Source organism: Platalea leucorodia (assembly GCF_965183815.1).
Source record: "Platalea leucorodia genome assembly, chromosome: 1".
Lineage (NCBI taxonomy): Eukaryota > Metazoa > Chordata > Aves > Pelecaniformes > Threskiornithidae > Platalea > Platalea leucorodia.
The window spans coordinates 47,941,723-47,968,663 of record NC_138823.1 but is presented as its reverse complement, the minus strand read 5'-3'; the positions used below and the strand labels follow the sequence as shown (position 1 = coordinate 47,968,663).

The window sequence follows — 26,941 nt, the reverse complement described above, 5'->3', positions numbered from 1 at the left end:
ATCTGATTTCCTATGGATTTTGGTCTTGCAGTGAATTAAATTGGATATCTGTGATGCAAGCTCCAGCTGGAGCAGCTGGTCGGAGCATTTTTTAAATCTCTCTGTGTACTCACCTCTGTCTAATACTGTATGAAGTAATGCTGGAGACTTTCCTTCTGCAGAGTACTCTGCCTCTCCTCCGCCCAGCACCTGATTTTCAAGGAACTCCTCAGGAGCTTAATTATCTTTTAGTTTGACCTGTCAAATTTGTTTAAAATCAGCTAGCAAGTTCCCAAGGTACTTTAGGAGCAAAGGAATTGGACACACATTGTAATCTCAAAAATCTTGTTGCCAGAGGAGAGGAAGGTAAAGAGATCAAGGAAGGACAGAATTGACACCTGCTCCTTCTGAATGTTCATCTCAAATGACATCCAGCTGTTAAACGTTAAATGTTAATCTCAACAGCACAGGGAAAGTTCTTAAATGGATTTGGACTGTTCTCTGCTCAGCAGATACATGTTTACTTAACATTCTATTAAAACAATCTTAGTATTCAATCACTCTTGGGAGGTAGACAGAACATAAGTTTTGGTTAGTTGTATAGCAGTCTTCAGAAATGGCAAAAAAACCCTTTTTTTTTCTTTTTGTTGAATACAGTTTCCCTCCTTCTGCTTCTAGTTTAGAAAAATACCAACTACCACACCCACAAAGACAGAAATACAAAGGCTTGTAATATTTTTTTAAACAGCTAGTTGAGAAGAGTACTGCTCATCAGCCATGAAACCAAACAACACAAAAGTGGAAATACTAACTGTATTCTGGGTGGTATTTTTTTGGTTTTGGTTGGTTTTTTGAGGACTGACTCACAAGGACAAATAGTTCACTGGCAACCAGAAGCATTGTTAAGGAACAGCTGCCATCTATTAATGAACAGGTTTAGGCATATCTGAGACTCATTAACAATTGTGAATAAATAAAATACTGTTGTTATTTGTCAACATGTCTAAGCAAACCTCTGGAATAAGCTGTGTCATTAACATTCATTTCCACTGCAGCCTTTCGAATACAATCAAATCAGTTATTATTAACTGATTGGTTTGAAAATCATGAGTTCTCAAAAATATGGCATGACTCCTTAGCTGTTACCAATGTAAGCTGTCAAATAACATCTGATTGTTTTAATGAGACTACTACCGATGTAAATTAGAGGTGTAGGACTGAGACCCAGCATAGCATGGCTGAGATGATAAATATCTGAAAGGCCAAGCAGTGCTTTAGTTATCTATCTGAATCACTGGGATACAGAAGTCTTCTCTCTCCCTTAGGTCCACTACGAGTAAAACCACAAAAGAAGAGATAGGAAAATGCAACACAAAATAATAACAATACAAACTTGCCTTTCTTTTTTTGATGTCTGACACATTTTAATGTGTTTTTTTCCCAGTCCTCCACTGAACCTCAACTTGTTCTAAATTTCAAGAGAATCAAGAAGCTCATTACTTCTGTATGAGCTCTGTAACTCTGGACATTGATCTTCCCCATCTACAGGAGTGTTTTCTGTTGATTTAGTTAATAAAGAAATGCCCATAGTAGATGGTGAACAAGCGTGTATACAAAAAGTCCTAGATTTCCTCAAATTAATACAGCCTACTGCAATGCACCTGAAAATGGTCCGCTGCCTGCCAGCCTGTCCTGCTTATCTGTCTTACTTCTGAATGATCTCCGCATACTTCCCAAAGCATGGCCATAATAGACTTTTCTAGGGAGTTCCTTAAAACGAGTTTCCTCTGTGGGCCTGGTAAAGCAATAACATGCTTCCACTGAGGCATCTCACCAGTCTGGGACAGGTGGTCCTATTGCAGAAGTAAGGGAGGCCCGGTATCCTGCTACCTCAGACATGGGTGTCTCGGGCCAAAACACTGTGCAAAGCTGTATCTTCTTTCTACAATCAGCAAGTACATATTTTACCACTACAGAATGGATGTACGACTGAAGTGATCTCAGACTGGCATCTATCATGTCATTTTTCACAGCTACTAGTCACACTTCCTACTGCATTTTCCCTTCTCCAAAATTTTATCAGTTAGAGGAAGTTAAAATTCAAGTACTACATTCAGATTTCACAGTTTTGTGAACAAGCAAATTATTTTGTCGAACCTGAAAACCATGATGAAACTGTATGGTAGATTTATTTTTTTACTGTAAACTCTTTCTTATCAGGCCAGTGGCAAAACCAATTGGGCTAAAGGAGTCCTCGTTTAAATCAACAAATGCATTTCACTAAAAATGGCAAATTATACATCAAAATAATGGTATGTGATGCCCCATCAGGGATTGCAAACATTTCTAGATAAGGTGAAATGTTACTACAGACAAACTTGACAAATTCTCATGGATGTATTCTCCAAACACACATACATGCACACAGAGTGTACAACTGTATTCTCAAGCAGTTCTAATTAAAGCCATGCAGCAGTATGACATTTTCAACATGGTCTGAATTTCTTGGCATGTCCACACTACAAAACCCACGAATTTTCATGAAGATGAGTAGAATACTAAAGTTCCACTTAAAGTAAAATAAGTGCAGGCAATCTTAATGTGAGAAATATCCAAACATCATTGCTGCATGCTGCAGAGGATTCGCTCGGATCTTACTCCAATGCACTGTGCAGAAATGCTCGCTTCACACATATTTGTGTTTGCAACACTTATGATCGTAGCTATTGTTTTGTAGATTTCATGTTTCATACTAATAAATATATTTACAGTAGACAATGTCTTTTTCATTTACAAGAAAATCAGTTATCTTATTTGAGACTTTTTGCCAACTATTGAAGGACCTGCCATTATCCTCCTGTTGTAAATGATATTTGACTGTTGAGTTGCTGAGCTTCATTTTCATGCTAAAGGAATCAAAAGCTTTTTTTTTCTTTTTTTTTCTCCCCCAAAATAACCAACTACAGTTTGTGTTATTGTATAATACAACAGGACCTTGATTTAGCAGCGGTCCAGCCCTGAGCTATTATTCTGACCATCCCCTATGGCTACTTAATCAAAACACTGCAACTTGTGACTTTGTCAGTAATTTTGCTCATTTATCTTTATTATGACTTCAAGAGTATTCGGAATGGAAGGTTAGTTTTGTATAACTAATATTGGTGATGAATGGCAATGATAATACATTGCATGAAGAACATCCATTAATGTCTAAAATAATATTCTACTGTCCAAAAATAAATTGCAATGCAAAACATTTTCAGAGCTAATTAACAATAATTCAGTCCTACAAAAGTATTGCAACTCCGAGGAATAAGGACCTTTAAGCCAACACACTCAAGGCAGCTAGAGATGCTGACTCTGACAGCTACGATATTGATTCTACCACTAATTAACTCAAATCTTTTAAGTCCTAATAACTTCAAAAGCACTAGCGTAAATCATCCAAACAAACAGCTATGAACTTTGGACAAAACATTTGATTGCTGAACATAAAAGGTCCGTTCATTCCATCAGCATGCAGCACCTTCACAGTGTGCGTATTCTGCAGAAATCTACAGGAAAAAGGAATCTTCCTGACACAGAAGTGGAACTACTCTAGAGCTGTTAACCTCTCCTTTGAAGAGAAGCGTGGGAAGGAAAGCCAGAAATGCAGTTTTCCTGAATTTTCACCTTCTCTCTGAACTGTATTTTACCTGCTCCCCTCTTCTGTTGTTCTCTTCTCCCACAATTCTTCTGCCCCATGTTCCTCGTCTGTATGTCTACAGCTACAGGATCCCCCCAAAATATTAACTCCATAATGCAAAACCAGCACTGGCTGTGCTTTGCTAAACCTCTTCTGTATTTACAACCTTGTTTACCCAATCTGTCAAGAAAAATCTCCCATTTTCCTTCTACTCAGAAAAGGAGCCTACCTTTTCAAGTATTTCCTTAGTCAAGACTGAGAATGCCTCCTCAATGTTCACATTATCTTTAGCACTTGTTTCAAAAAAGGGTATTCCGTGTTCCCAAGCAAGCTGAAAAACAAATGTAGGCAATGGGATGAATAGTCTTCAGGAAAAAAACACTTCCTAATACTAACAGCAAGAGATATGGAGGAGATCTGACAGCTTCTAACATGCTATATAAACACTGACTAAGTAAATGTCAGCTCAGTAAAGTACGCTACATTCATCCTCAGTTTATAAATTTCAGGTAACTCTTAAAACATTCTTCTTAAATTTTTGCATTTTCAAAACGGCTTTTTTAACCTATCTTTACTTGTAAATATGAATAAACTCTAGTGGGTCTGTTCTCAATGTTTTGATTTATTTGGAAAATGAACTGTCTCCTAGGCAATTATTTAGAGGAAACTAATGGAGTGTCTGCAGAAAAGTATAGATAAAATGTGACAAAAACTGTAGAGAAAGAGGTGTGATGAAATATAAGAAATAGATGCTCCTTTTTACCAGAGAGAGAGAAGCACAGAGATAATAGGCAAGCAAAGAACAGATACGTATGCAAAAATATATTATGGTAATAGGACAAGAGAGAAAATACTTAGAAGAAAAGGGCAGCATAGACTTTACGTTGGTTGATTTTATTTAATTTACTGATGTTCTCTCATTTCCAGTGTATGTCCCTTACAGATAGCTTAAAGATATGTTGGCATGAGGGAAAAAAAAGCCAACAAAATTCATAGCTTTTTAAGGTCCTAAACTTTTCCTAATTTATACAGTTAAATACATGGAGAAAAAGAAAAACAGTTGCATCGTTGCATCCCAAGGGAGGGGGCCAAGGTGGGAATAATATCTACCAGAAAAACCCAGTGGGAGAGTCTATTTATTCTCTTTGCAATGGATCCCTTCTTGGTACACATCTGAAGAAGATGATCCCAGGCAAAGAAAATACGCCACTGCTTATAACGTATAGAAAATCCTATAATTACTGACCACTTAATGATTTATTTGGAAGGCTCTCCATTAGGATAAAAAGTCCAATGTTGGCAGTTATGTTTGCTTTCAATGAACTCTAAAAGTAACAAATCAATGCTTTACAGAAATTCCAAAAGCAGGCATGAAGAATTGGATTTCAAAGTTTTAGTCAAAATATAATAAAGATTATATTAAAGGTAGGGAAAAAAAGTAAACAAAATGGTTTCTTTACCAAAATGCTATAAGAAAATGTAATTTTGAAAATAAAGATGAGATCTAGACTGTTTCTTAAGACAGACTGCTTCATAAGGGATTCTAAAACTCCAGCTGACTGCTGTGAACTGGTTTTGGTACTGCAGCAACTTGTTACAGAAAGTTAAGATCGTTTGACTATTGTCAATGCAAAACAATGATGCATAACGGTTCATGAAGAAAAATACAGGCACTAAAAAATACTGGGCTAATTTGAGAAGACTGGTTTGCAGATTATAAAGTACACAGAATCTACTATTAAATATTCCTTTTTTCTTTCTTGTGTCACGTAACAGATTCCTAGGGGCTACCTATGTACAAACTCTGATGAACAAAAACCATTTTAATCATGGAATCACAGAAATCGTCTGGAAAAATAACCCCACTTGAAATAGGACTACTGCCCATACAATATGGGGTCAGCCATGGCTTTGCCTACCTAAGTCTTGAAATCCGCCAACGATGGCGATTCTATAACCTTTATGGGATGCTCTTCCATGGCTACATGACCCTTCTAGTGCAACTGGTCCTCCTTATCGCCAACCTGAACCACCGAAGCCAGGACTTGTGTCTGCTTGCCCCTTGCTTTTTTGCCTGTCTACTCTTCTCAGTAGAGTCTATTTCTGTCATTCATCTAACTACACTTCAATTGCTGTAGCCCAATAACTGCTCCTTAGCCTCCTCTTTACCCAGCTCCCTCAGTTCTGCTCTTGGATTACTGGTACTAGACCCCAGTAATCTTTGCAGCTGTCGGCTGGACTCTCTGCAGTTTCTCAATACCCTTCTTGAAATGGGTGAGCCAAAGCTGGACACAATATTCCATGTGGCCTTGCCAGCACTAAGTAGGGGGGCTAATAATCTCCCCAGATGTACTATCCATTATCCTTCTAATGTAGCCCAGCATGCTTTTAAGCAATGAGAGAACACTGTTGACTTATATTCAAGCTGGTGTTCATTGTAACCCGCTGGTCCTTTGCAGCAAGGCAGTGACTCATGCATGGGATTATTCCATCCCAGGTGTGAATCTTTGCACTTCTTACTGAATTTCATTATGTTTCTGTTGGCCCAGTTCTCAAGTTTATCAAGGTCCCACAGAATTGGTGTTCTCCCATTTGGTGTGCCAGTCACACCCCTCAACCTCATGTCACGTGCAAATTTCCTTGTATCATCAGCCAGATCACTGATGAAGATGTCGAACAATGTGAGCCCCCACTACACACACCTGATGTGCGCTGCTCATTACTAGCTAACAACCAGATGCACAGCCTTCCATCACTACCCTTTGCCTCTGGTAGTCCAGCCAATTTTCAGTCCACCTAATGGTCCACTTGTCCAGGCCCCACCTCCTAGCTTCCAAGTGAGGATGCCATGGGAGAGGGTGACAAAAGCCTCATTAAATTCAAGACATATCACAGCCACCGCTATTCCCTTGTCCACACAGTCATTTCCTGGCATCACAGAAGACAACCAGGGTGGTGAAGCATTTGTCCTCTGTTGACTATTCCAGATTATCTTTGTGTACTTTATGTCCTTGGAAAAGGATTTGATGGCAACATGCTCCACAATCCTTCCATTTACTGAAGCAAGGCTGACTGACTATAGTTCCCTGAACCCTCTTCCTTGCCTCTTTTAAAGATAGGTGTCATACTGGCATCTTTCTAGTCAACAGGGATCTCTCCCAACCACCATGTTTTTTCAGAGTTGACTGACAGTGGCCCCAATGTCATTGAGCAGCTCTTTCAGCACAACTGGGTGAACTTCATCATGATGTCTGTAGATGCATCCAACTTTCCTAAGCAGTTTCTAATCCAATGCTTTCCCACTGCTGGCTGACCTGCTCCTTCCCAAACCATGCCAGTACATGCAGAGGTCTGGGAGCAAGCTCCATCTGTGAAGGCCAATGCAAAAGAAAAATAAAATAAAATAAAAAAACCTTGAGTACTTCAGCCTTCTCTGTATCATGTTACTACATTGCCTTCTATACCTATCAATGCACCCCCATCTTCTCTGTAGGTTCACAATATTGGTCAAAGAAGATTAATGTACATATTATTCCAGTTCACCTTGCATACTGGTAAGTATTGTGGCAAGCAAGTCCTCTAAAAACGTAGCTAGATGGAAAAAAACCCACAGTCCAGTGTTAAAGCAGTTGGACATATGAACACAGCTTTGACTACTGCCTGTCATAAAGAAACTGGAAAGCACATTCAAAGAATTACTTTTTTTTTTTGCTTTTGGGAGCATCTTGAATAGATCCATAAATAAAATACCTAAATACATTTACAAACCTATGGGAATTATGCTACTGGGAAAAGTTACTTATATTATCCTTGAGAGAAGTTCAGAGATATTGAGTGAAATAAGCTCCTGTCTTACTTAAAATAACAAAATAAGTAATGCCAGTATCTATTCCAAGGTGAAATTTAATTCTAATTGTTCATTTCTTTTAACTCAAAATAGACTACCTCCGAGCAAAGTGCTGCTATGATTCCCTAGTGTTGAATCAGAGAGATGTGTCTGAAATATTCCTAGGACTGTGCAGAATTGGTTTTTTCATTTGTATTGTACCTGTAAAATCAGCTTTGAAGTCAGGCACATGAAGACAGCAAAAGCAAAAAAAAGGAAGAATATTTTACTTGGCTTTTTCTGTTAGAAAGATTTGATAGGAGAAAAATGGCCACATTCTACCAAGTCATATAACCTTCAACATTTTTATTTTTCAGAGGAAAAAGATAATGTTCTTGGGTGGGTGGAGAAGGGGGTGGAGAATCCCAAGAAGGCTGAGTTCAAACTTTTCTCAATGTGAATAAAAAGCTATTAATACAAGAAAATACTTCATAGTGTTAAAATTAAATATATCAATTTCTGAGTGATCAAAATTATATAATTACAAAAGAAAACAAAAAAAAACCCTCAGAATTAAATTAGTCTATGAAGTGGCATACGATGGCCACTCAGTTATGACAGATGGTAACAGAAATGCCAACACAGATGATAAAATTCCCAGGGAATCTAGGGGTCTGCTCTGCAGGACTGTGAACAGAACAATACTTACAGCTCATACTCACAGGGTGATACGAAATATGTAAGTATGAATTGTTACGTGGCAGAGTTCGTATCAAGTTGTTTTCCCCTCTTAATAAGGATATTTTCTTCTTCAGAGTGAGAGGACAATTATTAGCTCTCTCTCTGCTAATGGAATCTTTCTCCAGCTGGTTCAGTCAGATTCTTTAGTGTTTGTAAATCATGTTAAAAGAAGAAATAGTATAACTGAAGAGTTGCCTTGCCTCAAAACACAGAAAAAATCTAGAAAGCAGACTCATTGGTGAGGAGGTAATGATTTGTTTCTGAAGAAAATACTACATGAAGAGAAATTCTGATTGCATGGTTAAGTACACAGAAGTCAGAAAGCGTCACGGTTAATACCATATGCAAACCCTACTACTGCCCTCTTGTGCACATGCATCCAGTGACTCTGTAGATTTCTGACAGCGCGTTCTTTGAGAGAGAATATACATGTATTTTTCAGCAACCTTATTCCTTGTACACAGATATAGTACGTTAACATGGAAAGTGTCTTGCATATGAAGAAGGAACTTTCACAAGTTTCTATTTGTAATCCTGTTGAAAAGGTGACGCTATTTTTTAAAGTTCCCTAATCTGGGGTTATATAATTGCAAAGAAATTATCAGTGTTCTTTTCTTTAAACACAAGACGTCCTGCCTGACTCACCATGCCTGAAAGCGTAACAGAAGGGCTCATTCCAAGTTCCAGACAACAGATGCATACAGTTTGCAGTTGCAAAATTTACTGGTATATAGGACACGCTCTCCTGCAACATTTAGTCATTATCACAATTTCTTCCACCGCTCCCGGACTTCCTCACTGGTTCTCAGTGACAGTAGTTTGCCATCGCCTTTAAAACAGCACTTCCCACTTAATACCAGTTCTTTCCCTACACATGGTCAGCAGGTATAAACTATACTGTAGCCTCAGCTGTACGACACATACACAGTTAGATCTAGGGGGGCTGGATGTTCCGTAAATGTATCTGTCCAGTATTATTTAGGGCTATTCATAGACAGTGCAGATCACCGTGCACAGGCTGCCAAAATCATTCTTTATAGTCAGGCTGTAGCAAAAAAATCATTGACGGGTGGTACCAGAGAAATCATGCAGAATGTATTATGCATTACATTTTAGTTTTCCACATTAAAACAGTACTCTGAAATGCAGACTCAAATATTTTTAGTTTTAATTCAAAATATAAGATTTCTATTGTAACACCTAAAACTTTTAAAGCACATTTTAACCTTTAAAATAAAAATTAGTGTTCTAAAGAGATCAGCTAGGAGTTACTTAATGTATTTCTGCTCATATGTTAAAAAACCCCCAACACTTCAGAACTCCACAACTGTCCTTCTGGAGCAATTCCTAATAGAATTTTTGGAATTCAGGAGCTTTTTATCATTTTCAGTGTAACAGCTCACAGTCACATACTAAGATACTCTGAAGAACCCAAAGAAAGTACCAATGATACCTTTTCTCCTTTCTGTTTTGGAACTACACGTTCTGACTCCTTATCACACTTGTTGCCCAACAGTATTACGTCCACTTCATCACCTGCTTTCTAAAAGAGAACCAGCATTAATAAGTGTCAAGTAAGAAAAAAGCAAACAAAAGCCCTTCACCTTCAGCTCACACTAACCTTCAACACTTTATGTGCTTGAAAGTAAAGGCTAAATTCTGTCCTGACCTTTTCACATGTGGAAATATTTTCCATCAGTTACTGGGATTTGGAGAAAAACAAGACTGCAAAGAGCAGAGAAAAGCCACTTAGAAGTGCAAGGCATAATTTCCAACCCCTTTCATAAGATATAAAGTATATGGTGCATGGGCACCATCTTCTGATGAATGCTCCATCTTGAGGCTTTAAAGTGACTGGAAATGCCCTGAATTCACAGACGCTGCCCTCACTAAAGTGATGGGTTCATGGTTTAGCATATGAGTCAGGTCTACATCCAGCACTCACAAGTAAAAAGGAAGGAATTTGCTGCACCTGAAAGAACACCTCTCTGCTTCACTTTCGCACACAGACAGTAAAATTACATTCAAAGTGTTCAAACTCAACATAAAAGTTTGGTTATTCCAAGATACTCGGAAGAAGGAAAGAGATTTTCAATGAAGTAAAATTTAAAAACCTCACTGATTTCAAGAGGAAGACAAATCTAGCTTTTTGACCTTGTCTCCATCCTTCGTTCCACTAATCCAGTTACGTACATGATGACTGTGAAATGCACTGGGCGCTTTACATCAGTGTTATTTTAAGATGAGCCATTGTAACTATACATGACTGGAATAATGTCAAGGAAAGGGAACAGTTCTGCAACAGCATGTGGATTTTGAAAACTGACATCTGTAGTGAAAATCATAATATTTAAACCCACTTTTGGTGCTTAAATGGAGGAAGCTGAGGGTCTCAATCTAGAGACAATTAAAGCTAACATGGTCTGACCCCATGGCTTATATTCTGGAAGTACGTGCTCACACAGCTTCTCTGAGGACTCAAAAACCCCGGTCTCAGTCTGCAGATCACTCTACAAGGGCACTGATGAAACCTCAGCTCTCTGTCAAAGTCTCAATTTTTAAAACTTTGCCATGAGACAAAATCGGGCACAATCCTCCTCCCCAGAGCTCACAGACATGCACATGGACACATGTCCCTCCCTTCAGAGAAATGCAAAGAAAAACCTCCATTCATTAAAGGATGAGAGAATCATTATTTTTAGTCTATTTGCACTTTTACAACTAAGTTGCCTCATTTGAAGGGTACAGCAGTAGGCGCAATTTATTATTAAGGAACACTTTAATTTTTTTTAATCCACTCTCATTTTAGAGTCAGCGAATCTCATTTCATACCCACAGCTGATGCTCAAGATAATGTAGTATTAAAATGAAGTAAGCTCAACATAAGAGTACAAAGTACAGGCCTAAAATAATGAATCAATCTATCTAACCTGGATTAATAGACCGAAATGTTGGTTATTTCAGAAGGCATTGGAGCTTTACTCATTAAGGTCAATGGCTGTCCTACATAAAACCACATACATCAGTCCCTAAAATAGGGTAAATAGACAATTTGATCTCATCACATAATCAACTTTTTATTTGGAAGAAGACTGTATGTAGCTGAAGGTTTTACAAGTGACATTTGACTTTACTCTGAAGTAAAAGGTCAAAGGGAAATACTTGCATACTGTATGTACAAAACCATGAAATTCATCCTGTAACTTTATTTCTGTACAAACAGTACAAATTTTGGCAGTAGAAATGTTCTTTCTAAACAGCTTCAAATGATAACAAAATTTAAAGGAGGTTAGAGGTACCAGCCCTTTCAGTACGCATTTATCAGTATTACCAATCACTAAGTATTTATTTCATCAAATAACTATTATTTCTGCATCAGTATAATGTAATAATGTATTTTCACTTTGACTGGATCCCCCACCAAAGCACTGAAAGTACTCCTGTTTTAAAGATGGTATCTTGCAGTTTCTTGCTTTTAGAAAACTAAAGGCTATACACCAAAATGGCTTCCATTTTAAATTCTGAAAACTGATTATGTAGATGAAGTCTTAAAAAATTAAATCAATATGACTAGGCAGAAGTTTGACCATGTGCTCAGTTGGCATAAAAACTGCAGAGGTACACTGATTTGAATTGGCCGAAAATATGGCTCTTCAATGCTTCCAAAAGCTCACTGTGTATTTTCATCCTCTTTTATTTATAGCTCAGGAATAAGCTTTCCAAATGCAAAATCTATAGCTAAAGAGGATGGTTATTTTACAGTTGTTAAGATGCTATTATGCAAGTCAGCACTGACTAAGCTAATAGAGTCAGGAAACATTTTTTTTCCCATGTCATGGAAAAATACGATTAAAAATGTCATCAATTTCATCAAGGCAAAAAGGAAATTTTTTTTTGATAAGTGAAAAAAAAAAAAAAGTGTATTGCTTTGGCAACTCAAAAATACATCCAGATTTTTGGTTCACTCTCCTCAGTTTTTCTTCTGGTTTTAACATTTCAAAGTTCATGCTTTACTGAAACTTAAAATAAAAATAATCTGAACTTGGAGAAAACCTAGCCTATTTTTTTTTAAACTTCCAAAAAGGAACTATCAGCACTATATTTCTCTCAAAAAATTGGAGCAGAGAGATTTATTGAGACTGACCAAGTTTTTTGAAGCATTTGGCAGAGCTTGGAGTCATCAGGTTTTGGCAAAAGGGTTTTTGCCCCACCGGATTCCCTGGCACCTGGATCCGGCGGCGGCGGGAGCCAGGCTGCTGTGATCGGTGGCCACAGGAGGGAGCAGCGCCAGAGCCTCAAACGCAGCGGTGCCACAGACCGGACTAGGAACGCTGGACTCTCGCACCATAGTACCATGGTGCGCTTTAGCAGCGTGGCTCTGACGGGAGCCATCCATCCATGCCCCTCACTAGTTACTGTGCTGCTCAACTTTCACCTAGCCTGTGCACCCAACCAGGTAAATACCCAGCTCGCTGCTTGACTACGGGGCTATTAACAGAAATGAAAAATGCAAAAGGGAAAATAGCTTGCTCATCCCTTTTGTATGCAATTTGGTTTTTTTTATCCAAATGTTAGGTCTTGTTTTCTGCAGCTGTTCTCATTTTGCAGGGAAACTATTTCACAGAAGTGCCATAATTCATGTGAGTATCAAAAGTAGCACAGACACCTTTATTGAAAGAGAACTATGTCACATTTGTACTTACACGTTATTGGAAGAAACTTTTTAAACGGTGAGCACAGGACCCTACCGTGAATGCCTGGCCCCAACCTCTCCTGCAGCAAACTGACCGTGATTACCAGCTCATCCAGACTCGTTGTACAAAGCTATCTATGCAGTGATAGATCTTACAGAATCCCCACCTGGTCCCTCCACCACATTTCCAAGGCATAGCTGTGCAGGGCTGCATGATTTTGATACTCATTGATTACAGTTTGAAAAGAGAACAAAGTTTGTTTGTAGGTCCAGTGAAATTGAGAACTGATACTGGATAAATACACTATGGTAATACTTAATTAGTTTGTATTTGAGGAGGAAATGTAGCATTAATATAATTTTTCAGATCTAAGAGGATACACATGGTTACGCAGCAAGATGAAGGCAGAGCTGGGGAAGGCCATAAACCTGGGAAGTTTCTTCTTCCTACTCCCTAGACAATGACACTAGAAACTTACCCTTTGTATTAATGAAGAGTAATTTGTTCGGAATACATTGTCCTCATAGTCTCTTTGACAGCATCACATGGGCAGCGTTCATATCACGATTCCCATATATGTCTCTTTCCATATATTTTTCTAAGTACCACCTTATGACCTCAGTTACAAATGCCTAGTTTCCAGGACTTCAGTGGAAATAAACAAATGATAGAATTTGTTTGTCTATTAGCAAACTTAGACATGACTAGATATAAACCAATTTATCCTGAAACCAATTTATCCTGAAACCAATCTGGGATCAGAGGTAAACCAATTTAGTAAAGTGACAAGAACAAGAATTTCCAGTTCTAATCAGAGCCGTAACAACAAACCCATCTGTGAACTGGAACAATTCAATCCTTTTGACATCATGCTTTCCCATCTGAGGAAGAAAAACTCGGAAGAGTTTGAAGTCAAAGTAATTTACATTTGCAAAGCAGTTTGCTGTGCTGCTTTTATTTCAGTATGATGCAGAAACACTGAAAGACGGTCCAGTATCCCAACTCTCAGATGCATCAAATAAACAGAACCGGAAAAGGGCAGTATGCAAAAATTGCAGTAACCCAACTCACCCATACATTTCATATCCTGGTTGAGGGGTTACTTCTTCAGGTAATACAAATAGAAAGCTAATGTATTCCAAGAACACTAAATTATGTCACCAAGACTTGCTACTGCATGAGAAAATGAATTTATCTTCCCCATGCAGAAAATTCTGTGCTAGCAGAGAATCTCCAGCACAGAGATAATTGTTGCCACCTTCATGGCCACACCAGGAGACTAGTACAATGAAAACCAGTCCAATGTATTTAAAAGAAAAATATATCAAAAGTTTTTGGAGACTCAGATGCCATGTGTGAATCATGGAGTGATTTGGGTTCGCAAGGACTTCTGGAAGTCATCTGGTCTAACCCCCTACTCGAAGATGGGCCAACTTCAAAGTCAGGTCAGGTTGCTCAAGGCCCTGTTGAATCAAGTTTTAAGTATCTCCAGATCCTCTCTGGGCACCTGTTTGAGCATTTGACCACTCTATTGTGAGGAACTTTTTGCCAATATGTTAGTTGGAATCTTCTTCAAAACATCCTGGAAAGAACTGTTTTCTGCAAATGGATTTTGTACATGGTTACTTGTATTTAATTTTTGAAGGCCAAACAGAATCAGCCTTTCAGAACAGCTGCATGCAATAGCTAAAAGCCATGCCAGCAGACAAGAGGAACGCCATCTTAATAAATCGGACATGACCTGCAATCCTAAAAATAAAGAATGGTTTCAGGTTCTAAAGTAATTTTCCTGCAATTATCATGCTCCTAATGAGTGCATGACAAATCCAATATACCTGTATTGGATTTGCCAATAATGTCCTAAGATACTAATTTGTGAGTGTATTTTTCTAGTAAGCTTTTTAAGTAGTCATGTTACTAAGTTTCCTCTAGTTCTGAATACAAATTTTACAACTATGCAGATATGGCAGCATATTTGTGTCTTGAATTTCCTTGAACAATAATTCATTTTTAATAGGAAAGTTGCTGTATTCCACACTTAAAATAATTGAAATACAATGAGAACATTACTGGTAATCTGATTGTAATAGCACTGACTGGCCAGTTTTTATAAAAATCAATGGAGTTTTTAGGAATGCTATATTGCTTAGATTGTTATTTTCAACTGTTGTAAAAATGGCTTAGCACACTGAACAGATTTTTAAAAAGCTTTCTGTTTAAAATCTCTATGTACAAAGAATTAAAAAATGAGAGTGTAATGTAATAACTGAATTGTCTCAAAAAATCCTGTTTGATTGGTTCAGGTGCAAACTTTACATTACCTATTAGTCTGGTGTTTAATGAAACCTGTATCTGTTTCCCTTTTTAAATTTTATTTAATTTTTCTACACTTGCATATTTTAAAGGGTGCTGTAGCAACAGCCACTTTGATACTGGGCACTTGTGGGGAATTAAATACTGGTTTGCATTCACAGACCAAAGTAAATGCAGGGAATGTCACCAACCTCCAGTAAGTAATTAATTTTCATGAAATGCCCTGTGTTTTAACAGTTATTGCTTAAAAACATTTCTTTTGCAATGAATGGCCCCATATATTTTCACCAAGACACTTCAGAAATTGATACCCCACTAGGACTAAATTAAATTTTTTATTATTATCTAGCTTTATTAAAGCACTCACTAATTGCTAGTTTTGAGATTGGTACAATCAATCATGCAATTTACATTCCCAGAAATTGTTTTAAATTGAGTATTTTTCCATTTTTTAAATTTTAAACTAACAGAGTACCTTCAGGGGTCAAGATTAAACAATCTAAATATTAATACCTTGAGTATGTTTACACGAAAGCTTTTAAGTGTCATGAACAGAAAGCAGGCTTGTGCGGGTGTGATTTCCTGATTGACTTAATGTCCTGGTTTCAGCTGGGATAGAGTTAATTTTCGTCTTGGTAGCCGGTATGGGGGCTGTGTTTTGGGTTTAGGATGAGAACAATGTCGATGATATACTGATGCTTTGGTTCTTGCTAAGTAGTGCTAAGCTGTCTCTGAATAGGTGCTAAGTGGCGCTCACACTGGTCAAGGACTTTTCAGCTTCCCCTGCTCTCCCGGGTGCACAAGAAGCTGGGAGGGGGCACAGCCGGGGGGGGGCGGTGCTGACCCAGACTGGCCCAAGGGCTATTCCATACCATATGACGTCATGCTCAGTATATAAGCTGGGGGAAGAAGAAGGAAGGGGGGACATTGGGCATGATGGCGTTTGTCTTCCCGAGTAACCGTTACGCGTGATGGAGCCCTGCTTTCCTGGGGATGGCTGAACACCTGCCTGCCGATGGGAAGTAGTGAATGAATCCCTTGTTTTGTTTTGTTTTGTTTGCGTGCACGGTTTTTGCTTTGCCTGTTTAACTGTTCTAATTTATTTTACTTCAATTATTAAACTGTTCTTATCTCAACCCACGAGTTTTCTCCCTTTTACCCTTCTGATTCTCTCCCCCATCCCACTGGGGGGGAGTGAGCGAGCGGCTGCGTGGTGCTTAGTTGCTGGCTGGGGTTAAACCACGACACTTAAGCAGACCTAAGCCTGCATGGTGGCTACAAGAGCTAGTCCCATCCTTCTCTCCACCCTAGCCATACGGTCCTGATACTTTCTTTGTGTTTATGGTTGTGCATTTTAGCCTGCTGCATCAACCATCCTGTTGATCAAATTAAAGATGACAGGACAAAATGACCCCTTTGGAGACAGTGTGAAGATAGATCAGTATTTTATATATAAATTTATACACACAGATAGATATATGCATATATAGAGATATATGTAAAAATGGATAAATATGGATAATCTACATTTTTAGCTTCAGATAACAGTAAACCTACTATCATACTCTGTGCTGAGTTAAATCTTAGCTAATCATGAAACTGTACAACCAATGGCATACCTAGACTTTTGTTGGTTTGCCTAACAGGAGAAGGGCACACGCTTTTCTTAACAAAGTAATAAAGCGCGTGTGTTAGTTTGAAGTGTGTGCAGACAAAACAGTAAGAATATTGTATCATTGAATCTCCTTTGTAACACATTACTGAAGTTAGGCTCTGTGGCCACTAAGACTTTTAAGATGGCTCTAAGGTCAAGGATAATGATGTACTAGGTCACCATAGTAATGCTCTTAATACTGAGGTACTGTAAATGTAATGTTTTATCAAGACTATAAGATAACCTATGTATATATTATTGGATATATGACCATGTGTATTTCATTAATTCATCCGTATACTGAAGCTGTGAAGAGAGAAAAGGATGCATTTGATGGTTTTATTTAGAGCTTGCTTTCCCAAGATGAACTCTCCCGTCCATCATGTCATACTCCTGCCAATTCACAGAGTATTAAAAAAACTGGCTGAATGTTTACTTGATTTTAATCAACAAAGAGCACTATCTTGCTTGGATTCTTACACAAGCATACTAACTTATACAAGCATTCTAACTACAAGTTTCCGTGCTACTGCTTAGGGGAATCTCATGGCTCTCTACAGCTTCCTGAGGAGGGGAAGGGGAGAGGGAGGTGCTGAGCTCTTCATCCTGGTACCCAGTGATAGGATGTGTGGGAATGGTTCAAAGCTGCACCAGGGGAGGTTTCGACTGGACATTAGGAAGCATTTCTTTACTGAGAGGGTGGTCACACACTGGAACAGGCTTCCTAGAGAGGTGGTTGATGCCTCAAGCCTGTCAGTGTTTCAGAGACATTTGGACAATGCCCTTAATAATATGCTTTAACTTTTGGTCAGCCCTGGAGTGGTCAGGCCGTTGGACTGGCTGATCGTTGTAGGTCCCTTCCAGCTGAACTATTGTATTCTAAAACTGACCTGCCTCTTCCTAACAGAGAACACATCAAGAGAGACCTAGCGATAAAGACTCAGGGTACAGGGTTACAGGCAGCTGAATGATCTGATGTCTAAGGGCTGGCCCCCTCCTCCCTCCCTCGTTCCTCCCTCACATTGTTCCCACACGTTCTTCTCCTGGCCTTCCTACTCCTACCTGTTTACCTTGAACCAACTCCAATAGCTGTCAGACCTTTCTATGAACCTCTTAAACTCACTGATGGAGCAGAAAACTGGTTTTGCTGTTAGTTTTCCACAACGTTAGAAAGTCAGAGTGAACCTCAGAGGGTTCTGACAAGCTCCAGAAGCAGCACCATGGGAGCCAAGGTTCAGGAGCAGGAAGGGACGTGGGAACACGCTCCCCGCCTGGCAGCCACGTGCTGCCGAATCACCTCCTACGTCGCGCGAAAGCGCGTGTTTCTGGCTGCAGTACCACAAGCAGCTGAGCTAACCAAACAGCTCACCGCCACCAAGAAGGGATTCTCCTTTTCCTCCCCTAGTTCCTTCCTCTTGAAACCATCCTCTCAAAGGGAATATCCAGCAAAGACAAAGAGGATGTTTAATTTGATTTGTTTCTTTTGATTCTTGGGATGAGGTAACTACGCTAAAGTAATGATATTAAGAAAGGGAAATCACTGGCTGTGATATGGAAGTTTGACATGGAAGCCAATTAAAATCCTGGGATGAGCTTACGGAGACTGGCTTGCGCGTAGCCACACCAATGACAAAAGCACCATAACTCAGCATGCGCAAAAATGTATCGGAAGCTATGTTTTAAAAGTACTTCGGAAAATGCTCCTGCACCACCACGGGCTTGTCCTGGATAATCCACGCTGTATTCCAGTTTTGGATAACAGTAATCCTACTATCATACTGTGTGCTGAGTTAAATGTAAGAAATTCTGGTTAGAAACATACAGCTCAAGGAACAAGAATAAATCTCACAGAGTCATTTAAAACATTAACTGCAGTAAATCATTAACTACCTTCATTAAGAGACGAACCACTGTTAGATATATTTACCTCATGTATGTCTTTCATCCAGCTTGTTATACTTTGAAAGCTGTCCAGATTTGTGATGTCATATACAAGAACAAAGCCTTGTGCGCCACGAAAATAGCTAGTACTAAGTGTATGGAATCGTTCCTGGCCAGCAGTATCCCTGAAAGAAATTGTAAGAAATCACACACACACAAAAAACCAACCAACCAAACAAATGATCAAACTGCAGAACCCCCAAGAAAAGTCACTTTATTTTAAGGAGTATTGTCCAAATTTTGAATGGTGTACCCTTACATGAAAAGAACAAGAAAAGATAAGGATGAGAGTAAATCTGGGTGCCAGATACAGCAGTAAAAGAAATACACTGGAAATTTATTCTGAATAATACAGCCCTACTAGGGAAGATAAACCAGTGGTTGAAGTCTAAGTGTAACTTTAAGCCCACCATTGCTTCTTTAGATACATAATCGTTACGATCAGTGCAACTCAGGTGATAAAAAAATCTGGGGTACAAGCACTGCAGGAGTCAGATGACATCCCATATTCTGACAAGCCCTTTGTAAACTGTGACACAAACAGTCAGCCGGTTTAGATGGAAGGTAGGTTTTGGGAAAAAGCCATAAAATACAGGGATGCAGAGATTCCTACACATAATTATGCCTTAAGAAAGCTGTAAACAAGTGTCCAAGGCTTTTGTATTAAAACCTGAGATGGAATAACTGCAGATCTAATACTGGTCAGATAACTCACGTACAGAGTTACTCCTTGAGAAGTTAAATACTGGTAAATATAGGTAACCTCCAGTATTGGATGCCTGGAGAAATGTCTGTCAGTAGCCCTATATAGCCTTTAGAAAAACTTCAAAAACAAAAAACAGAGTGTAGATTCCCAAAGATTCATCTTACCAGCTTTCTCTCGGTGACCCTTTTGAACATGCTTTTGATGGGTAATGAAATGTAAAATTTTCTTGCTTTGCCACTTCCCTCAATGTTCCTATACAATTAAATATACTTAATATAGATCGTAGATCTGCGTTGTTTGTATGCTGCAAGTTAACAATAATGCTAAAGCAACCTAGCGACAACCTTCTTTTTAACTTATATTAGTTGCTGCAAAAAATATGCTCCCCTAGGCCAAATTCAAATTTTAAAATGACCTAGTAGGAACAATTGCACTTTAGGAAGACATACAATTAAAAGCTGATGAGATTTTTCATGCTGTAATGTAATTTAGTTGGCTCTCATTTGTGATATAAATTAAAACTTACCATATTTGAAGTTTCACTCTTGTATCATTAAACGTTACTGGCTTTACTTTAAAATCAATGCCTAGAAGAAAGAATAAAATCTGTAACATTTCTTATAATAACATGGATTCCCTTTGAAGATTATATCCTAGCTCTAGTTATCATGCCATTTTGAACAGAAAGTGAAAAGGAACTATATCAAACAAAGAATAACTAGCCAACCTTATACATTCAAAATGGAAGTTGTAAAAGGAAATTATTCAATAGTGAAAACAACTATGTGCCAATACATTACACAAATACAATAGAAAGCAATGCCAATACAAAGCAATGGAGGGGCAGGGCAAAGCAAAGGTACAGATACTCTGAAACTACATGCAGGTATTTCCATGAATAGGCAAGTGACATGATAGCAGGTTCATGGCCTATGCACAATAATACTTGGCAAATATATTGGTGATTTCAGTTGTTTCCAGTTTCATCACAACAGCATAGCAGCTATGAATGCGGAGGTAGAAATGCTTACAAAGCTGTTACATGCCCGACACCATTTTTCTGTCCTTACTTCCAAATCCCTAAAAAAAAAAATCTGGGGTTACATGAACAGGAATAGGAATAAGCTGTACTAGTTAAATGCAAAGACAAACATACGCTGGATTTCATTCCAAATGAAGAGGATTGTCTCTACAGGCTTAATCACTGTGTATCCCAGATCCAGAGTGCTAATGCTAAAATCAAGCACTAGCACTTGAAATCAGTGCAGAATGTTTTCTCTACGTACACTGCAGATCTTTCCTCAAAGATACCTTTGTCATAATTTACAGTTTTCTCCTTTATTATATTATCAAATTAGTACTCCAAATGTGGTAGATGATACCTGGATTTATGGGCTGTTGAAGCTCCAGTCTTAATATTAGAATCTGCCAGCTATCAGCTGCTGTCAGAGAGAGACGCATTGCCTCAGAGTTAACCATTTTTTTTCCAATTACTTTATTGCTGAAAGTTGAAATACCGTTTGATAATTTCTCTGCTCATTTTTTTCCCCACTGAAAAACAATAAGGCTATTTTTGTCTATTATGTTAAGTGAAGTTAAGATGACATTGCAATAGCTGGCCATACTGCATGGTCAAAATTCCGTAAGGTCAAAATATGGCTACTTAACAGAGTGGCTTTTCACCAGTAGTAATGTCATTTGAAAGAACTAAACAGATTGAAAAAGCACAAAAATTTTAAGTTAATACCATTGCACTGATTTCTGTAAGAACCTGTCTGCCAAATTACTTTATCAAAGGAAAGCATCCATGGCAGTAAAGCAAAAATGCAGTAGAGGAAACGCTCCCTTCCTTTTTACTGACGGATGTATTGTGCACAAAACTTTGACAAGTACACTCTCACATGCATGATTCTAATGCTATTAACATTTTTGTGTGTATGTGGTAAAAGAGTTTAGGTGGATTTTTAAAATTATTATGATAATCATGTCCTTCACTTGATGAATTTTTATTGAGGCTCCAATGGAAAGGAAAGATGAAATAATATAATTGGTATCTGTAATTAATATTACACAAAGCTTCCTTGATGGAATTAATAATGTCAGATGGAAATGTAATTTAAGTCAAATTTGCTCATGTAAGGTGAAATTCCAACGTGACGGGAAACATTTGCTCCTGAAATTCACATGGTTTTGTTTAATTACCTGTATCACTCTCTACAATTGATGTTAGAGCAGTTGAGAGGGACAGAGTACACACTGGGAGGCTGGAATGTCACTTTCAAATGGTGCATTGGGAATACAGCAAAAAATTATAACCCAGCCGGGGATTCCCAGACCTATAGGAAACAGTTCTTAGTTGACATACATTTTAATAATAAATCGCTAGAAGCTTTTTTTTATTTATAAAAAGGGAAGCAGAGTGCTGAATCAGACTAAAACTTAATCTAAATTAAAATAAGACTTATTGACTTCTTAAGTCAACTTCAAAATTTATTGACCTAAAAGGTCAATGAATGTTAGTGAAAAACAGAAGTCAATATGTTCTGCATGCATGAATTGTTCATGTCTTTATATGAAATTTCCAGCAAACTTAGCAAATTGAAAAGACAGAAAAGAAAAATGAGAAATACAATGCCAAAGACAGCTCACAGATTTCAGATGCTTTTAGGCCCATGTATTATATACCATGATCAACATAACAAAGCGAGCATTGATTACCGCTCTTGAGATAAATGTTATTTGAATGCAACAGCTTGTACTTGCTTCTTTTAAGCTGTCAAATAAACCCAAGAAGGGGCATGCTGGGTACAAGTTCAAATTCCAGTTGTTATTTCCAAGTTTTATAGCCATGAGATTAATGTCTTTTCTTTACATTCCAAATAATAAATATGCCCATATTAGGACTGAGGGACCTTAAAGACAGTTAGGTGTAAAAAGCATCAAAATAGTCAGCCACAGGGGAATTCAGCTGTGAACTGCCCCTCTCTTCCCTCTGTATCTATAAAATAGTCTTTGGCCATCTGAAGAAGTCCTCTTCAAAGAGGTCTTTTGCAGCTGGCCTAGAAAATTGCAACACGCTTTTCACCCCAATACAGCTGGCAAGTTCCTGATATAAAAGGCTCAAAAAAATATGTCTACCCAGAGAAAATGTGAGTTTGAGCCGCCTAGCAGGATGCAACAGTGACAGCATGGACAGAGGGTGGTACGTGCCCGGGTGCAGGTTCTGCCTAGCCCACTTACTGTCATACAGCGTCTCCACCGCTGGAAACAGGGAAGCAGCTGGTACTAACTCCTGTGCCCAAGCTGGGCAAGCGCCCAGTGAAATGGTGTGGGTTGAGTTTCCACCGTGTTACTCCTACCCATACTTAACCCTTACTAGCTGTTGGTGCATTACTTCAATCGGACTCTTTTCCTGTACATGTCAAGGAATAGCTGAAGTGGAGTGGTATCTGAGCGGTCACCAGTACTGATAATTACGGTTTTGGTAAGAAAAGCAACTCATGGGATAAGATGGTTTGTTAGGAAAGTAAGAAAGAGTGACAAAAAACCCAGCCTTGTAAAAAAAAAAAAGAAAAAAGAAAAAAAAGAATTAAGACGCAGATTACTATTAGTGTTGTTAACACAGGACATGTTTACTTTCAATATGGTTCATTTTTGTTGATTATTTTCTTCTAAAGCGAGTATCAGGGAATCTACACAGACTTCAGTGCTGGTTCTCTTATTCATCACACATTAGAAGCAAATGCGTATATCACGTGAATTTGCAACGTCACTCTTAATTAATCTTTTTTTTTTTTTTTTTTTAAATATAGGTATTAAAAAGTAAAAGTTTCCTTTTGAGGAAAAAGTCAAAATAAAATCATCCTTTTTTTTTTTTTAAATCCTGAAGTGGGTATTGCACCACTTTCAACTATGACAGATTTGGGAGGACTCACACCTCTACAGAAATGTTTCTCACAGACAACGTGTGCTGCAGGACCACAGCCACCGTAATACAGCAAAATAACAACCTCATAGCCTGTGAGATCACAATCCTGTTCACTTGTATACAAGGAGGTTTTTTTGTTCATAAACTTTCTCTATGGTTTTATATACAATGCCATTGTTTAAACAAAACCATTTATTCTTTATTCATAATACAATGCATCCGCCTTATGATGCATATAAGTTTAATTAGAAAACTGTAACTGCCTATAATTTACCCAAACCATGTAATTGAAGAGGAGGAAGGGCACCCAGCCTTCAGTGTTTTAAGTGCTGCATAAAAAGCTTTCAACAAAAATTTACTGTGCATTTTTTTTTCCATAAAATACATAATTTTAGAAAAGTTCACTACTACCAGAGCCTACTACAAAATGTTTGGTTGTCTGTTTGTTTTCCCTGCAATAGCACTAGGATTTTTCCTAGTAACACAAACCTGTGATTCACGATGACACAGAAATGAGACTTTCAACCACCTTTTAACTTCCGTGCCTATGACCCTGTGCCACTAACAAAGGCGGTGGCACATGGTTTTGTTGAGGAACTCGGATGTCTGAGAGACCGCACAGCCTGGATAATCTTCCCTCTACTCAAATCACTGTTCCAGCTGGACAGGTAGGGTGAAAAATCAATTAACATCAGATGGGCATTCAATAGGCTGCATGATAGATAGGGATCATTTGACTGAGCTTGTATGAAACACGCATCTGGATGAACACAGTTATTTGTTTTGATGGTGTCACCGAAGAGGGAGAGGACATCACAAACAGAAAAAAACATTGCATTATGTCTTCTTCCTTTACACCGTTACGGGCCACGACCTATAGGCCACGCTCTCGGTTGTAGCTGTCTTCACGAAAAGGAAACTTCCACTTCCAACATTACTCTTTCGGAAGCCACCACTCACAATCCCAGTCGTTTTAAAAGTCTAAGCTCTAATACACCTCCTAAGATGGAATTAAATGGAACACGGTAGTTCAGAAATAACTTTAAAATCACATTCAAGTAACAAATACCACATTTGGATGACTCATTCACATTTCAGATAAGCATTTGTTTAAGAAGTTTTTAAATCTCTCCAGAAAAGGTTTCAGGAACAGTAGTAAAACTAATAAGGTTAATCTCAGTCCATAACTGTCACAAAACTCTTTTATCTTAACTATTCCTTAAACTATTTCAACCCACAACCTGGAAAATACATTCTTAATATCATCACCATACAAGAGTTTTTGACTCTGCAGTGGACTGAATTAAAAGAAATTGTGTCTCAAAATAATAACGTCACAGTCAGGAGTCTATGGTCCAATATAAAATGCATCAACAAAGCTGATGTTTATTTTCACGGTCATTCTTTGGGACACCTTGCTAAGCCTGGTAACAAGCTGCCTGTTACAAGCATCAGTTTCACAACTTTACTGCTAGTTGCCTTCTTCCCTTTTTGTTCATGTTGGTTTCAGAAGCTGCTTTGCAAGAATGGGCAAGAAAATAAAAAGCGGTTAAAGTTCAGCCATTCTCATGTGGGCAGGTCAAGTCATCTCATGTACATTAAATATTCCCTGGACCAACTGCTGCCACAGCTACTAGCTGTTATTTATTCAGTTAAGCCAACTCCTCCCACACTGAAAAATGTATGAGAGAGACATGCATATTCCAAATGCAGGAACAATTTCCTGTGCATACTTTAACTTTTTCTTCAAGAGCATGGAAAATGAAAAAAGAAATTCTTACACACATGCAAACTTTTAAAAATGAAAATTTCCCCAGCAGAAACTGGGAAAATCTCCACAGCAAATCAAACCACCGCACCCACGCTACACGTTTTCATGCTGAAGACCCGGTTTTCAGCGTGTGGACAGCCAACTCGCTGTTCCCCGTGGCACCGTGGGGCTGGCGCACCACGGCAGCGGGCAGGTCCCCACCACCCCCCACCCGCAGAGGTGCCGGGGGAGGCGGCATGGTGGTGCAGCACAAAACCACCTTGCCCTGGCAGGGCTAATTATTTCCATCACAGCAATGACTCTGCTTTAACAACCACGCACGTGGCTACCTACAGGAGAAGATACCTTGGCTTTACACCGTTAAAATTATTAGCACGAAGTTATATCCCTTTCTAGCATGAAAGAACCGGGCATTTTAGTGCTGTCTGACAACCCTTTGAGGTAGGTATCGTTTTCTCTGCACCCACACCAGTGTACGGCAACAGGGCCTCCGTCTGGAGTCGTGGGCAATAAGAAAGAGTAAGAAATAAGTTGTCGTCTTAACTTTAAAAAAAAGAGTAGGTTCCCAGCGCTGCAGAAGAACAGCGAGGGCAGCGGTAACAGCTGGCACAAAGAGGCTCTGGAGCCAGGGTGACATGTTTTGTGACACCCCGCAAAGCCCTGCAGAGGTGTAAGTTGCCGGACGCGGACACAGGCAGCCGTTTAGCGGAGGGAGATTTGACATCTCCGAGGCAGGCAGCGCCGAGCTGCCGCGGCCGGCGAGGCTGCGTTGGAGACCCGCACCCGCGGCCTGCCGGCCTGAGGGGCGGCCGGGGAGGACGGGACGAGGAGCGGGAGCGAAGCGGGAGCCCGCCGGCCCGCTGGGACACCCGCCGGCCCCCCGGGGCGTGTGGCGAGCGCCGGCGTGCCCGCACAGCCGCCCGCCAGCGGCCGGGGGACACGGGCAGGTGCCAGCCCGGGGGCTGCCGGAGAGCGCCGGCAGGGCCGGCTGCCTCGGCTCCCCCCCGGCCCGCCGTCACTCACCGATCGTGGCCAAGTAGGAGGTGGTGGGAGCGCCGGCGGGCGGCGAGCCGGGGTCCGTGTACCTCCGCACGATGGAGGTCTTCCCCACGCAGGTCTCCCCGGCCATCACGATTTTCACCAGCAGCGGCGGCTTCCCCGCTCCGCCCTGTCCTTGCCGCTGCCCCGCCATGGCGGGCGCCGAGTGCCGGCCAGGCCGGGCCGGGCCAGGCCAGGCCAGGCCGGGGTGGGGCGGGGCGGGGGCCGCAGCGCCGCGGGCCGCCCCGCTGCGAGGGAGCGGGCACCGCCCCCGCCCGCGGTGCGGGGGCGCCCGGCGGCTGGGCCCGGGCCGGGCGCCATCGCCCCCCGCCCGGCACAGGTGGGGCGGGCCGGGCCGCGGGGAGCCCCGGATGGTGCCGTGGCCTGCCGGGCTGCGGGGAGCGGGCTGAGGGGGAGAGGGGTCCCGGGGACGGCGAGTCGGCGTTTTAAACCCGTTCTGACAATAAAGCATCTCTCGGTTTTTTTTTTTTGCAGTCTGACCGAATGGTGCCGTCGTTACGCCGGCCAAAAGTCTGCGCACGTGCTGTAGAAAACACGAAACCGGTCAAACTCTAGATTACTTAATTCCTATGATTGCTAAAAAGATAAAAACTGAGACCAAAATGGTTGAGGCGAGGTAATGCCATGCTGCTAAGCCGATGCTG

The 26,941-nt window shown here is 39.9% G+C and overlaps 1 protein-coding gene across 1 annotated transcript in view; it reads right to left on the bottom strand.

Annotated features, from left to right (window-relative positions):
- Window positions 1–26,430, bottom strand: part of LOC309597500 (ras-related protein Rab-10-like) — a gene marked incomplete at its 5' end in the record, with an annotated part of 32,186 nt that extends 5,756 nt beyond the window's left edge. Inside the window, 5 exons of the mRNA XM_082326953.1 lie at window positions 3,894–3,995; window positions 9,685–9,774; window positions 18,820–18,958; window positions 20,066–20,126; window positions 26,262–26,430. Of these exons, the coding sequence (XP_082183079.1) occupies window positions 3,894–3,995; window positions 9,685–9,774; window positions 18,820–18,958; window positions 20,066–20,126; window positions 26,262–26,430 (561 nt within the window). The remainder of the gene's footprint in view (window positions 1–3,893; window positions 3,996–9,684; window positions 9,775–18,819; window positions 18,959–20,065; window positions 20,127–26,261) is intronic.
- Window positions 26,431–26,941: the final 511 nt, after the last annotated feature.